General features: G+C 44.0%; 1 protein-coding gene across 1 annotated transcript in view; it reads right to left on the reverse strand.

Annotated features, from left to right (window-relative positions):
- The window catches only part of cacul1 (CDK2 associated cullin domain 1), a 107,288-nt gene that overhangs the window by 52,221 nt on the left and 39,851 nt on the right, over positions 1 to 15,216 (reverse strand). Inside the window, exon 3 of the mRNA XM_072479500.1 lies at positions 14,557 to 14,659. Coding sequence (XP_072335601.1) covers positions 14,557 to 14,659 — 103 coding nt within the window. The remainder of the gene's footprint in view (positions 1 to 14,556; positions 14,660 to 15,216) is intronic.

The following is a 15,216-nucleotide window of genomic DNA, read 5'->3' on the forward strand; positions in this document are numbered from 1 at the left end:
ATGAAGGAGCCTCAACTGCTTCACTGGGCAAGGAATTCCATAGATTCACAACCCTTTGGGTGAAGATGTTCCTCCTAAGCTCAGTCCTAAATCTACTCACCCTTATTTTGAGGTTATGCCCCCTAGTTCTGCTTTCACCCGCCAGTAGAAACAACCTGCCCGCATCTATCCTATCTATTCCCTTCATAATTTTATTTGTTTCTATAAGATCCCCCCCGCATCCTTCTAAATTCCAACGAGTACAGTCCCAGTCTACTCAACCTCTCCTCGTAATCCAACCCCTTCAGCTCTGGGGCTAACCTAGTGAATCTCCTCTGCAAACCCTCCAGCGCCAGCATGTCCTTTCTCAGGTAAGGAGACCAAGAAAGGACGTACTGGCGCTGGAGGGTGTGCAGAGGAGATTCACTAGGTTAATCCCAGAGCTGAAGGGGTTTGTTCACGAGGAGAGGTGTAGGCACCCCCCTCCGGGGAGTCTGAACCCCCCCCCCCACCCCCTCACCAGGACGGCCACCGCGGCCGCGCTCCCGCCGGGTGGAACCATGCTAGAACCACGACGGCGCTAACTCGGCTGGTCGACCGCGGAGAATCGCCACAGAGGCCTCGTTCAACGGCCCCCGACCAGCGGCGCATCAATCGGGCGTGCGGCTGGCTGCGATTCTCCGGTCGCCGACCGCGACCCGGCGTTGCCGGCCGTCTTGGCGTCAACTCCGATTCTCCAAGCCTGCTCTCCTTCCCAGGTCTGGCATACATGTGACACCAGACCCACAGCAATGTAAGGAAGGATTTTGTTTTCACTTCACCCAAACCTATATGACATTCAAATGTAGATTCAGCTGATGAGAAGTAGTAACAGCTTTCTTAAAAGGTGCTTTTTATTTGAACTGATTTGCTACCAACTTTAAAACAGAGCTCAACATTTGAGTAATTGAGGCAGCACACATTATCAAAAGATGTTTTATCATGCATTTATTTAAAAGTAACTACAAATGTGTGCAGAGTAATTCAGGATCAGTTATATACTATAAGGCCATAAGATATAACAGAATTAGGCCATTTGGCCCATCGAGTCTGCTCTGCCATTCGATCACAGCTGATATAGTGCTCATGCCCATTCTCCTGCCGTCTCCCCATAACCCCATATTAAATCAAGAACCCATCTATCTCGGTCTTAAAGATACTCAGTTACTTGGTCTCCACAGCCTTCTGTGCCAATGAGTTGCACAGATTTACCACCCTCTGGCTGAAGAAATTCCTCATCTGTTAAAGAATTGTCGCTAAGGTCAGAGGCTGTCTGTCCTGATGGTGGGAATATCTTCTCCATGACGACTCTTATCTAGGCGCCTCCGTATTCTGCAAGTTTCAATGAGAACTAACCCTTAGTTATTGGGTTTTAGTCACACTTTAGTGAATTCCTAATCTTTTTATATAAAAATTAGAAGCACTCAAACTCATATCCTTCTGATGGCGCGTTCATACCCAAGGGTAGCAATGGAGGGATGCTTTTCTAATTGGAGGGCTGTGACCAGTGGTGTTCCACAGGGATCAGTGCTGGGACCTTTGCTCTTTGTAGTATATATAAATGATTTGGAGGAAAATGTAACTGGTCTGATTAGTAAGTTTGCAGACGACACAAAGGTTGGTGGAATTGCGGATAGCGATGAGGACTGTCTGAGGATACAGCAGGATTTAGATTGTCTGGAGACTTGGGCGGAGAGATGGCAGATGGAGTTTAATCCGGACAAATGTGAGGTAATGCATTTTGGAAGGGCTAATGCAGGTAGGGAATATACAGTGAATGGTAGAACCCTCAAGAGTATTGAAAGTCAAAGAGATCTAGGAGTACAGGTCCACAGGTCATTGAAAGGGGCAACACAGGTGGAGAAGGTAGTCAAGAAGGCATACGGCATGCTTGCCTTCATTGGCCGGGGCATTGAGTATAAGAATTGGCAAGTCATGTTGCAGCTGCATAGAACCTTCGTTAGGCCACACTTGGAGTATAGTGTTCAATTCTGGTCGCCACACTACCAGAAGGATGTGGAGGCTTTAGAGAGGGTGCAGAAGAGATTTACCAGAATGTTGCCTGGTATGGAGGGCATAAGCTATGAGGAGCGATTGAATAAACTCGGTTTGTTCTCACTGGAACGAAGGAGGTTGAGGGGCGACCTGATAGAGGTATACAAAATTATGAGGGGCATAGACAGAGTGGATAGTCAGAGGCTTTTCCCCAGGGTAGAGGGGTCAATTACTAGGGGGCATAGGTTTAAGGTGAAAGGGGCAAGGTTTAGAGTAGATGTACGAGGCAAGTTTTTTACGCAGAGGGTAGTGGGTGCCTGGAACTCACTACCGGAGGAGGTAGTGGAAGCAGGGACGATAGGGACATTTAAGGGGCATCTTGACAAATATATGAATAGGATGGGGATAGAAGGATACGGACCCAGGAAGTGTAGAAGATTGTAGTTTAGTCGGGCAGTATGGTCGGCACGGGCTTGGAGGGCCGAAGGGCCTGTTCCTGTGCTGTACATTTCTTTGTTCTTTTGTTTTGTATTAGATTTCATTATCCTTGGAACTATTTTGACCTTGAGGTTTTTCTCATTTTTAAAAATACTTGTTATTGCACTGGTCACATGTTTCTAAAGCTCTTGAACAATCTGTTAATAACGATAAAGCACTAAAATCGAAGACAAGGTGAAATTCAATACATGCTGTGGTTCTAAGCTACACATCTGGGGTAATGGTACATAGCAGCCTTGACATTCCTAAAATGGAGCTGAAACAGGAGTTTCACCACCGATCATGCTTCACTGACCACTGGAAGCGCACATGTGAATGACCACTTGGAAACGGAATAAAGAGCCACTTGAGGAACACAGCCCCCCCGAAATGATCACTTTCGGAGACAAGGCAAGGGAAGAAAACGCAAAGGGGCATTGGACAAAAAAATGTGTTCAAGTACACGTTTGAATTGTTAGTGTCCTGACACTAGCTCATTTTACTGCAGACTATACTGACGCCTACTGGCTAAAATGCCTTATTGTTGAGACTCTTCGTAGCAAAGCCTGTACATAAAAATACATCTTTCAGTGCCACCTACAGTGCCTATTAACCTAATAGCAAATAGAATTTTTCTGCCGGTATTAGAAGCTAATGCATGCTGTTCAAATGTGTTAAGATGTTCTTGGTTAAAAAGACGACATTATCCAGAATAGCACAGAATAAACATATCGGAAACCACAATTTCAGACAATGAAAACCTGGTTGATTCAAAGCAACAAAAGGATTGTTACAAACAAATGCTATTTAATTCTATTTGCTTGCTTCATAATAAAAAACATTTTGTGCTTGGTCCTCCCTTGATCATTCTTTGGTAATACACCTCCCACAATAGGTTACAGGGTGGACTAATTGTTTTGACATTCAGCTTCACTGTCGTGGCAAAAAATCCCTACATGCACATGCTTTGATTCCCATTATTGATCTTGGATCCTGTACCTGTAGTGACGTACAAGTACTTTTCCCCATACCTCTTAAACCTCGAAATGCAGATGCAAGTGAACTTATTGGAGTTTAAACATTTCACATGACATTTGCACCAACAGAAGCAGCACAATCTGAAAGGAGAGTTGCGTGGACAACATAAATTTCACTTCCAAGGGATTTTAATATGTAGCTATCAGCATTTAACTTTTATGGTTACCTAATGTACTATAAGGGATTGCCGCTATGATACTGTCGAATACAATACCCTAAAATGTAGGACTACTGCTGGAACATGATCGATGTTGAATCAAAGAATCAGTACACATTTGTATTTTCTGAAATTTAAAAAAAAACAGACACTTAAGTGAGCAGTTCCTCAGCAGCATATCCATAACTTTATAGTTATAAATCATCCTGCTGAATCTTCAATCAGAAGAACATAAAATGTGGTATAGAAACATAGAAAATAGGAGCAGGAGGAGGCCATTCGGCCCTTCGAGCATGCTCCGTCAATCATTATGATCATGGCTGATCATCCCCCACCCCCCATATCCTTTGATCCCCTTCACCCAAAGTGCTAAATCTAACTGCCTCTTGAAAACATACAGGCTCACCAGTCTCTGGGTGAAAAAACTTTTCCTCATCTCTGGTCTACCTCAAATCACGGACTGTGACCCCTAGTTCTGGAATCCCCACCATCAGGAACATCCTCCTTGCATCTACCCTGTCTAGTCCTGTTAGAATTTTATAGGTTTCTATGAGATCCCCCCTCATTCTGCTCTACTCCAGTGAATGCAATCCTAACCAACTCAATCTCTCCTCATACATCAGTATCACCATCCTAGGAAATCAGTCTGGTAAACCTTTGCCGCACTCCCTCTATAGTAGGATTATCCTTCCTCCGATAAGGAAACTGAAACTGCTCAATATTCCAGGTATGGCCTCACCAAGGCGCTGTATAATTGCAGCAAGATATCGCTGCTCCTGTACTCAAATTCTCTCGCAATGAAGGCCAACATATCTTTACCAATTGCTGTACCTGTAGCTTACCCACAACGACTGGTACAAGGACACCCAGGTTTCATTGTACATTGCCCTCTCCTAATTTATGGCCATTCAGATAATAGTCTGCCTTCACATTTTTGCTGCCAAAGTGGATAACCTCGCATTTATCCAAATTATACTGTATCTGCCATTCATTTATCCACTCACTTAAACTTGTCCAAATCTGAAGGATCTCTGTTCCTCCTCACAGCTCACCCTCTCCCCCAACTTGGTGTCAACTGCAAATTTGGAGATATTACATTTTGTTCATTCATCTAAATCATTAATATATATTGTGAATAGCTGGGGTCCTAGCACCAATTCCTGCAGTACCCTCCCCCCGGTCACTGCCTACCACTTTGAAAAAGACCCATCAATTCCTACTCTTGGCAACTAGTTTTCTACCCATCTCAATACACTACCCCTAATCTAATGCACATTAATTTTGCACACTAATTTTTTGCGAGACTTTGTCAAAAGCCTTCAGAAAGTCCAAATAAACCACATCCCCTTCATAAATTTTCATAAATCCATGCTGACTGTCAGATCCAGCACTGTTGTCTAAGTGCTCTGTTATAAAAAGGTTGATAATGGATTCTAGAATTTTCCCCATTACCGACAACAGGTTTCAGCCATAACGTGGTTAGCTGGATCTTGCAGGAAGTCCAAACTAAACCATTTAGAATAATAAAATGTTTCTTTCAAGGGGGGGGGGGGCGGGGGGGCGGCGGCGATGAAAGCTTCCTGTATGATCAAATTTAAACAGTCCATACAGCAGATTGCCCTGTTGCACTTAACTGATGCCACTACACTTATTGTGGTTTTTCTCTTTTCCACAAAATTATTGAAGGAGTCGTAGGCACAGAATGATCGATTATTGACCAACGCATTGGGAGAACACAACGCCAGGGAAAGAATTCCAGAGCCGACTCTGCCCAACACACAAAATCAAGTAATATTTATACTGTGCAGGTTACTTGGCATAGCTCTTGTTTATATTTTAGCATTATCTGGTTCAACTTTACATTAAAGAAGTTGCATACGTGCACCTAGGCAGAGTGAGTGTTATCTACCTTATCTACCCTTCATCTTGCTATAGATTCCTCCATGGTGCCAAACCCGATAGATGTGCCTGGTCCTTGGGTCGAATTAGGAAAACATACTGTTAATTGACAAATAGTCAGGATAAAGGTGGTGTCTTAAGAACAAGCCGAAGGTCACTGAAAACTGGTTTAACAGCAACATGTCACTTGGCCCTTATGCCGACTGCTGCAGATGGTGTCATGGCAACCTTTAGCTGATACCTTTATAAAATTGTCCTTTCTTGTTTTAGTATACTGTAGTACTCTATATAAATTCAGAATCCTGAAGAACAATCGTTAATTTCCCTAATAGATTGCTGTTAGCAAACCCAAATTATTTGTCTCCCCACAGCACACAAAGCTCCCCGGTGGCCTTCCTGTGCTGCAACAAAAGGACTTTAAAGTGGCAAGTCTAACAGGGAGCATGAAGATGGTGAAATCCACCAGAAACTCTGCACTGCCTAATGAGATGAAACCCAGTTTTTACATTGTTGATATGCATTGATGAGAAGTGGATATACAAATAAAAATTACCCACTTTCTGGGATCCCAACAGCCCTGGTGAGCCAATAAGCGTGGTAAACAGTATATTTTGCCCTCATAACCCATTAATGCAATCTATAATCATTAGCAGCACAATTCAAAAGTAAAACATGAAGGCAATGCTCAGAAATTTTAAGGCTTCACTTGAGCACCACTTTGCAGGCACAATTTCAAAACACAGTCTTCGTTATCAAATCCATATTATCACTCAGCATCCAGTTAAATAAAATCAACTTACAAAAATAATACAATGTGCCAAGGTGCTTCACAGGAGCATTATTGGATTGACTAATTATTTAGGGGTCCTTTAAGAAATCAACTAAACCTATATTGGAGAATAAAATGATTCTTTAAAAAAATAGAGTCGGCAGAAGTATGATCGACTCATAAAATAGGAGTGAACTATTAAACCCTGATCATGACTGACAATGTTTCAGAAGATGTACCGTACAAGTATACTTAAAGAAGCGATACGAAGGCACGTTCAGCAGATTTGCAACAATCTAGTAACAATAGTACGGCCAGGCCAGACATGACGCAAAGACTTTGACCGTGGGATAGAATACATGGGAACAGTGCTGTGTCAGGAAAATAATAATTATTTTGGAGTAAGTGATTCATGTTTAATTAACCAAGATTGACACCTTTCTGAATGAATCAGGGGAGTCTCAGTTGAGAATTAGAACCAATAAGAGTAAATGAGGGGCTAAACAATAGATCAGGATTTCTTTAAGCATACAATCGTATGATTGATTATTAGGAGAATTCTAGCCTTCCGGAATTCTTGAAGCATCCGTAGAAATTATTTCTTTGAAGTATTTCAAAGAGGGATGGTTTAGCTCAGTAGGCTAGACAGCTGGGTTGTGATGCAGAACAGGGCCAGCAGCGCATGTTCAATTACCCCACCAGCTGAGAATTAGGAATTCTCCCTCTGTGTACCCGAACGGGCGCAGGGATGTGGCAAATAGGGGCTTTTCACAGTAACTTCATTGCAGTGTTAATGTAAGCCTATTTGTGACAATAAAGATTATTTATATTAATATTTATTTTTACATTTTCTTTTGTCTTTTCTTTATTTTATAATCTCAGACTTTTTGCTGTAGTCTGACAAGTTTATGTATTATTTTTATATAAGTTTTGATTCAGTTTTTATGCAAGTGTATTAACTAAATTGAATACCTTATTTTTGGAAGAAAAAAGATCTTACAGGCATTATAAAACAAGACACACGAGGAGATGTAGGAGATGGTGTGTCTTAATGGTCAAAAACGACATAGGGAGGTGGAGAGGTGTCGGGAGGGTATTCCAGAATTTTAAATCTTGGGCAACATGAGGTGCAGCCACCAATGGTGGAACAATTAAAATGGAGGACGGTCAAGAGGAATTAGCAGATATCTTGGAGGGCTATGGGCTGCAAGAGGATAGAGATGGGAGGGCCAAGGTTATGGAGGGATTTGAAAACAAGGGTCAATGGGAATGATCGAATGGTCATAGCCTGCGGCACAGTAAGAGGCCATTCGGCCTTTTGTGTCTTTGCTGGTTCTCTTTATGAGCTCCTCGGCTACTTCCACTTGCCTGCCTTTTCACAGTAGCGCTGTAAATTGTAATTTCCAATAATGATCCAATCCTTTTCGAAAGACTGAACTGAATCATCCGCACCACACTATCAAGCAGTGCATTCCAGATCACCTTAAATCAGTACCTATTCTATTATAACCCAACACAATTTTGAACACCTCTTTCCTCTCAACCTTCTCTTGCCATCCCCAGCTTTGCCCATCTATCCACATATGAAATTGGTGTACCAGTGGCTCAGTTAGTAGTATTCTCACCTCTGCTTGAAGCAAGTCCAACTCCAGGACTTGAATGCAAAAATCTAATGCAGGTTCTGTAGTGAGGAGTGCTGCACTGTCGGAGGTGCCATCTCTCAAATGAGAACTTAAATTGAGGTCTTTTCTACACTCACAGGTGAATATAAAAATGACCACTGCACCATTTCAAAGAGTGGGCAAGTTATCCCTAGTGTCCTGCCCAATTTCATCTCTCAAATCCAACGCATAAAACAAACACACATTATCATTTAAAAAATTTTTATTTAGAGTACCCTATTCATGTTTTCCAATTAAGGGGCAATTTAGCGTGGCCAATCCACCTACCCTGGACATTTTCAAATTTTGTTTTCAGAACTAGGAGCAGGAGTAGGCCATCTGGCCCCTCGAGCCTGCTCCACCATTTAATGAGATCATGGCTGATCTTTTGTGGACTCAGCTCCACTTTCCGGCCCGAACACCATAACCCTTAATCCCTTTATTCTTCAAAAAACTATCTATCTTTATCTTGAAAACATTTAATGAAGGAACCTCTACTGCTTCACTGGGCAAGGGATTACATAGATTCACAACCCTTTGGGTGAAGAAGTTCCTCCTAAGCTCAGTCCTAAATCTACTCACCCTTATTTTGAGGCTATGCCCCCTAGTTCTGCTTTCACCCGCCAGTGGAAACAACCTGCCCGCATCTATCCTATCTATTCCCTTCATAATTTTATATGTTTCTATAAGATTCCCCCCTCATCCTTCTAAATTCCAACGAGTACAGTCCCAGTCTACTCAACCTCTCCTCGTAATCCAACCCCTTCAGCTCTGGGATTAACCTAGTGAATCTCCTCTGCACACCCTCCAGTGCCAGTACGTCCTTTCTCAAGTAAGGAGACCAAAACTGAACACAATACTCCAGGTGTGGCCTCACTAACACCTTATACAATTGCAGCATAACCTCCCTAGTCTTAAACTCCATCCCTCTAGCAATGAAGGACAAAATTCCATTTGCCTTCTTAATCACCTGTTGCACCTGTAAACCAACTTTTTGCGACTCATGCACTAGCACACCCAGGTCTCTCTGCACAGCAGCATGTTTTAATATTTTATCATTTAAATAATAATCCCTTTTGCTGTTATTCCTACCAAAATGGATAACATTTGTCAACATTGTATTCCATCTGCCAGACCCTAGCCCATTCACTTGGCCTATCCAAATCCCTCTGCAGACTTCCAGTATCCTCTGCACTTTTTGCTTACCACTCATCTTAGTGTCGTCTGCAAACTTGGACACATTGCACTTGGTCTCCAACTCCAAATCATCTATGTAAATTGTGAACAATTGTGGGCCCAACACTGATCCCTGAGGGACACCACTAGCTACTGATTGCCAACCAGAGAAACACCTATTAATCACCACTCTTTGCTTTCTATTAATTAACCAATCCTCCATCCATGCTACTACTTTCCCCTTAATGCCATGCATCTTTATCTTATGCAGCAACCTTTGTGTGTGGTACCTTGTCAAAAGCTTTCTGGAAATCCAGATACACCACATCCATTGGCTCCCCATTATCTACCACACTGGTAATGTCCTCAAAAAATTCCACTAAATTAGTTAGGCACGACCTGCCCTTTATGAACCCATGCTGCGTCTGTCCAATGGGACAATTTCCATCCAGATGCCTCGCTATTTCTTCCTTGATGATAGATTCCAGCATCTTCCCTACTACCGAAGTTAAGCTCACTGGCCTATAATTACCCGCTTTCTGCCTGCCTCCTTTTTTAAACAGTGGTGTCACGTTTGTTAATTTCCAATCCGCCGGGACCACCCCAGAGTCTAGTGAATTTTGGTAAATTATCACTAGTGCCTTTGCAATTTCCCTAGCCATCTCTTTTAGCACTCTGGGATGCATTCCATCAAGGCCAGGAGACTCGTCTACCTTTAGCATCATTAACTTGCCCATCACTCCCTCCTTAGTGATAACAATCCTCTCAAGGTCCTCACCTGTCATATCCTCATTTCCATCAGTCACTGGCATGGTATTTGTGTCTTCCACCGTGAAGACCGACCCAAAAAACCTGTTCAGTTCCTCAGCCATTTCTTAATCTCCCATTATTAAATCTCCCTTCTCATCCTCTAAAGGACCAATATTTACCTTAGCCACTCTTTTTTTGTTTTATATATTTGTAGAAACTTTTACTATCTGTTTTTATATTCTGAGCAAGTTTACTCTCATCATCTATCTTACTCTTCTTTATAGCTTTTTTAGTAGCTTTCTGTTGCCCCCTAAAGATTTCCCAGTCCTCTAGTCTCCCACTAATCTTTGCTACTTTGTATGCTTTTTCCTTCAATTTGATGCTCTCCCTTATTTCCTTCGCTATCCACGGTCGATTGTCCCTCCTTCTACCGTCCTTCCTTTTTGTTGGTATAAACCTTTGCTGAGCACTGTGAAAAATCACTTGGAAGGTTCTCCACTGTTCCTCAACTGTTTCACCATAAAGTCTTTGCTCCCAGTCTACCGTAGCTAGTTCTTCTCTCATCCCATTGTAATCTCCTTTGTTTAAGCACAAAACACTAGTGTTTGATTTTACCTTCTCACCCTCCATCTGTATTTTAAATTCCACCATATTGTGATCGATTCTTCCGAGAGGATCCCTAACTATGAGATCCTGAATCAATCCTGTCTCATTACACAGGACCAGGTCTAGGACCGCTTGTTCCCTCGTAGGTTCCATTACATATTATTCTAGGAAACTATCGTGGATACATTCTATAAACTCCTCCTCAAGGCTGCCTTGACCGACCTAGTTAAACCAATCGACATTTAGTTTAAAATCCCCCATGATAACTGCTGTACCATTTCTACATGCATCAGTTATTTCTTTGTTTCTTGCCTGCCCCACCATAATGTTACTATTTGGTGGCCTATAGACTACTCCTATCAGTGACTTTTTCGCCTTACTATTCCTGATTTCCACCCAAATGGACTCAACCTTACCCTCCATAGCACCGATGTCATCCCTTACTATTGCCCGGATGTCATCCTTAAATAACAGAGCTACACCACCTCCCTTACCATCCACTCTGTCCTTCCGAATAGTTTGATACCCTCGGATATTTAACTCCCAGTCGTGACCATCCTTTACCCATGTTTCAGTAATGGCCACTAAATCATAGTCATTCACGATGATTTGCACCATCAACTCGTTTACCTTATTCCGAATACTATGAGCATTCATGTAAAGTACACTTATATTGTTTTTTTCTTTTTAACCTCTGTTCTGAATCTTCACACCTCGATCAGTAACCTCTCCTAAATTATATTTCCTCTTAACGTTTCTCCTAATTTTCCTTGTCGTTGAACCCATATCTTCATGTAACAACCTGCCACGTCGCTTACCATTAATGTTTTTACTTCCCGTTTTATTCCTTTTAATATTCCTGGTCCTATTCACTGAGCTTCCCTCAGTCACTGTACCTTGTGCTGTCGCACTTTTTGAATTTTGACTATGGCTTCTCTGCCTTCCACTTTCCCCCTTACTGCCTTTTATTTCTGTCCCTGTTTTACTACCTTCCAACTTCCTGCATCGGTTCCCATCCCCCTGCCACATTAGTTTAAACTCTCTCCAACAACTCTAGCAACCCCCCCCCTCCCCGAGGACATCGGTTCCAGTCCTGCCCAGGTGCAGACCGTCCGGTTTGTACTGGTCCCACCTCCCCCAGAACCGGTTCAAATGCCCCAGGAATTTGAATCCCTCCCTCTTGCACCATCTCTCAAGCCACGCATTCATCCTATCTATCCTGACATTCCTACTCTGACTAGCTCGTGGCACTGGTAGCAATCCTGAAATTACTACCTTTGAGGTCCTACTTTTTAGTTCAACTCTGAACTCCCTGAATTCAGCTTGTCGGACCTCGTCCCGTTTTTTACCTATATCGTTGGTGCCTATGTGCACCGCGACAGCTGGCCGTTCACCCCCCCCCATCCAGAATGTCCTGCAGCCGCTCCGAGTCATCCTTGACCCTTGCACCAGGGAGGCAACATACCAACATCCTGGAGTCTCGATTGCGTCCACAGAACCGCCTGTCTATTCCCCTTACGATTGAGTCCCCTATCACTATAGCCCTCCCATTCTTCTTCCTGCCCAGCTGCGCAGCAGAGCCAGCCACGGTGCCATGAACCTGGCTGCTGCTGCATTCCCCTGGTGAGCCATCTCCCTCAACAGTATCCAAAGCAGTATATCTGTTTTGCAGGGAGATGACCGCAGGGGACACCTGCACTGCCTTCCTACTCTTGCTCGGTCTTTTGGTCACCCATTTTCTATCTCCCTCAGTACCTTTTCACCTGCGGTGTGACCAACTCGCTGAACGTGCTATCCACGACGTCCTCAGCATCGCGGATGCTCCAAAGTGAGTCCATCCGCAACTCCAGAGCCGTCAAGTGGTCTAACAGGAGCTGCATCTGGACACACTTCTTGCACGTGAAGGAGCCAGGGACAGTGGACGTGTCCCTGAGCTCCCACATCGCACACGAGGAGCATGACACAGGTCTGAGATCTCCTGCCATGTCTTAAACCTTCAGTTAACTTCAACAACTATAATTTCCCCCCCAAAAAAACAACGAAGAAAAAATAAATAAATATACCAATGAAAAGAAATAGAAAATCTTTGGGTTGTGGGAGCGAAACCCACACAAACACGAGGAGAATGTGCAAACTCCACACGGACAGTGACCCAGAGCCGGGATCGAAGCTGGGACCGCGACACCGTGAGGCAGCAGTAGCAGTGCTAACCACTGCACCACCGAGCATTATCTCATCATTATAGCATTGCCGTTTGTGGGAGTTGGCTGCCGTATTTCCTACAATATAACACACTTGAAGAAGTACTTTAGGATATCCTGAGATAACAAAAGGATTTTAATTAAAGCAAGTATTTCTTTAAACAGTTCAATGGACCATTTTCCTTCCTAGGCATACGCACAAAAGACCTTGGGTGGAATTCTTCCAAAAAATGACTACGTATCAATTTGGGCGGGAAAACAGGTGCGAAGTGTGCCTGCTGTTCCGGCACGATTCCCATCGCACTCCATCCACACTTAATCATTTTTTTGGAGCCAAGGGTGAAATTCGCCAAAAAAGCAGTGTGGGACCCGAACATGTCGGCAAGCCTGACTTCAGAGAGATTGGGGTGAATTCTTAAAAGGACGTCCCGATCCTAACATGACAGGCATCTGGACCTCTGCCCCTGTCCCCCTCTCTTCACACCACCATCGGCACAAGCATCAACCCGCTCTCTCTTCTCTCCTTCTCCTCCCGCCACCTCCCTCCCCACAAAGGATTGCGTGCATCAGGGCTTTGGCAACCTCCCAAAAGATCACCCTTCAGGCCCTGCCCCCTTCTCATGGGTAAAGACCCCCCCCCCCAAAACAAATTGCCAGTACCAGTGTCCCCACTCCCCAGATGAGCGACACTCCAGTATGGGGTCACCAAATGCTCATCCCCTTCATGACTCCCCTCAATCCCCCCACTGCATGGCCCCTCCCCCTGGTGTCCACCACGTCCCCAACCACCCGGGGACTCCAATCGTCTCCAAGTTCCCCCCACCCCGCCGCCTAGCATAGTCATCACAGCGGCACAGTAGCAGAATGGCAGAGTGGTTAGCACTGTTGCTTCACAGCGCCAGGGACACGGGTTCGCTTCCTGGCTTGGGTCACTTTTGCTCGGAGTCTGCACGTTCTCCCTGTGTCGGAGTGGGTTTCCTCCTGGCGTTCCAGTTTCCTCCCAAAAGACGTGCCGTTAGGTAATGTGGACATTCGGAATTCTCCCTCCGTGTACCCAAACAGGTGCCGGAATCTGGCGACTCGGGACTTTTCACAGTAACTTCATTGCAGTGTTAATGTAAGCCTACTTGTGACACTAATAAAGATTATTATTGATTATCTGGTCTCCGGTAGTGGCGACCAATAGTGATTCCCGAAAGCCTCACACCGCACCAGCGGATGGTGGTGTGCGTGTGTGGGGGGGGGGGGGGGGGGGGGGGCGGTGTGTTGGGAGGAGCGGGCCTGGAGCATCGCGCTGTTTTACGTCCGGCGCAGAGCCCATTTAGGGGCTCTCCCACTATTCTCTGGGCATCGCAGGATGTGCACTATGAGGTTGGTGAATCGCTCCTTCTTGTATCCAAGTGCATCAATAATTCCCAGTTATTTTGGTGAAGACAAGAAAAGGCACGGCACATCCATATAATAGCAAAGTTTATACTTCAAAAGTTTCCAAGCCAATGATGCCTGGACCAAACTAGAACAAAGCACTTGCAATAATGAATGCTGACTGGCATAAATTGGATACCGTCAAATATTAGGTCCAACCTCCAACACGCAATATCACAGAGACAAAAACGGCAATTCTCAGCATTCCTAATTCGATCCAGATGCAGCGGCTCAATATCAACATCATATGAAATGTCCCTGGTCTCACATTTTAAACAGAAAAATGGCTGTGCTGAATTATTATAACAACCGCCATTATCACTGTGTAAAATAATAAACAAGGTGTTCAAAGCAAACAACAAAGACATCCAGGATAATGTGTACCTGCAGCTCCTCTGAGACTCGTCTTAAGTGACTGGTTATCTTTGTGATGAGGTCACAGTACATCTGCTCTGAATGCTGCTGGCACACACACTTGTAAACACAGCTAAAAATAAAGAAAAAGAAACATAATCTAGCTTTTAGCCTTCACATTGCTCATTAGACATTACGCTATATGCACATCAGATTGGCAGAGGGCAAGCAAATTTCTGAATACCATGCACCACTGTTGCATTAACCAAGGGATAAGACCACTTAAAGCAATGTCTTTTCTCTTCAGATACCTCGGCTCAAACCCAGATAAAATCAGCTCATTATTTTTTCCTTTACAATCACACCGGCATGGTCAGCATTTATTGCCCAACTCAAATGGCTCTCAAGAAGGTCATGATGAGCTGCTTTCTTGAACCGCTGCAGTTCAAGTGATGTAGGCACAGCCGCAGTTCTCCGAGGTGGGGAATGATGCAGGTTTCAAAGCTCGATCCAGTTACGGGTCAGCATGAGCACACATCAAAACTGGTCATTTGAAAATAATCTAGCAACCCCACCCTGAGAAAAGCAATAGAAAATTAAGACAGTAATCATTAGTAGAAGTGGTTTTCCAAGGCTGAGATTAAAGAGCATTGTTGAGGTGATGTAGTGAGTTTTACTCTGAATCAATCT

The sequence above is a fragment of the Scyliorhinus torazame genome, chromosome 16 (assembly GCF_047496885.1).
Source record: "Scyliorhinus torazame isolate Kashiwa2021f chromosome 16, sScyTor2.1, whole genome shotgun sequence".
NCBI classification, from domain to species: Eukaryota; Metazoa; Chordata; class Chondrichthyes; order Carcharhiniformes; family Scyliorhinidae; genus Scyliorhinus; species Scyliorhinus torazame.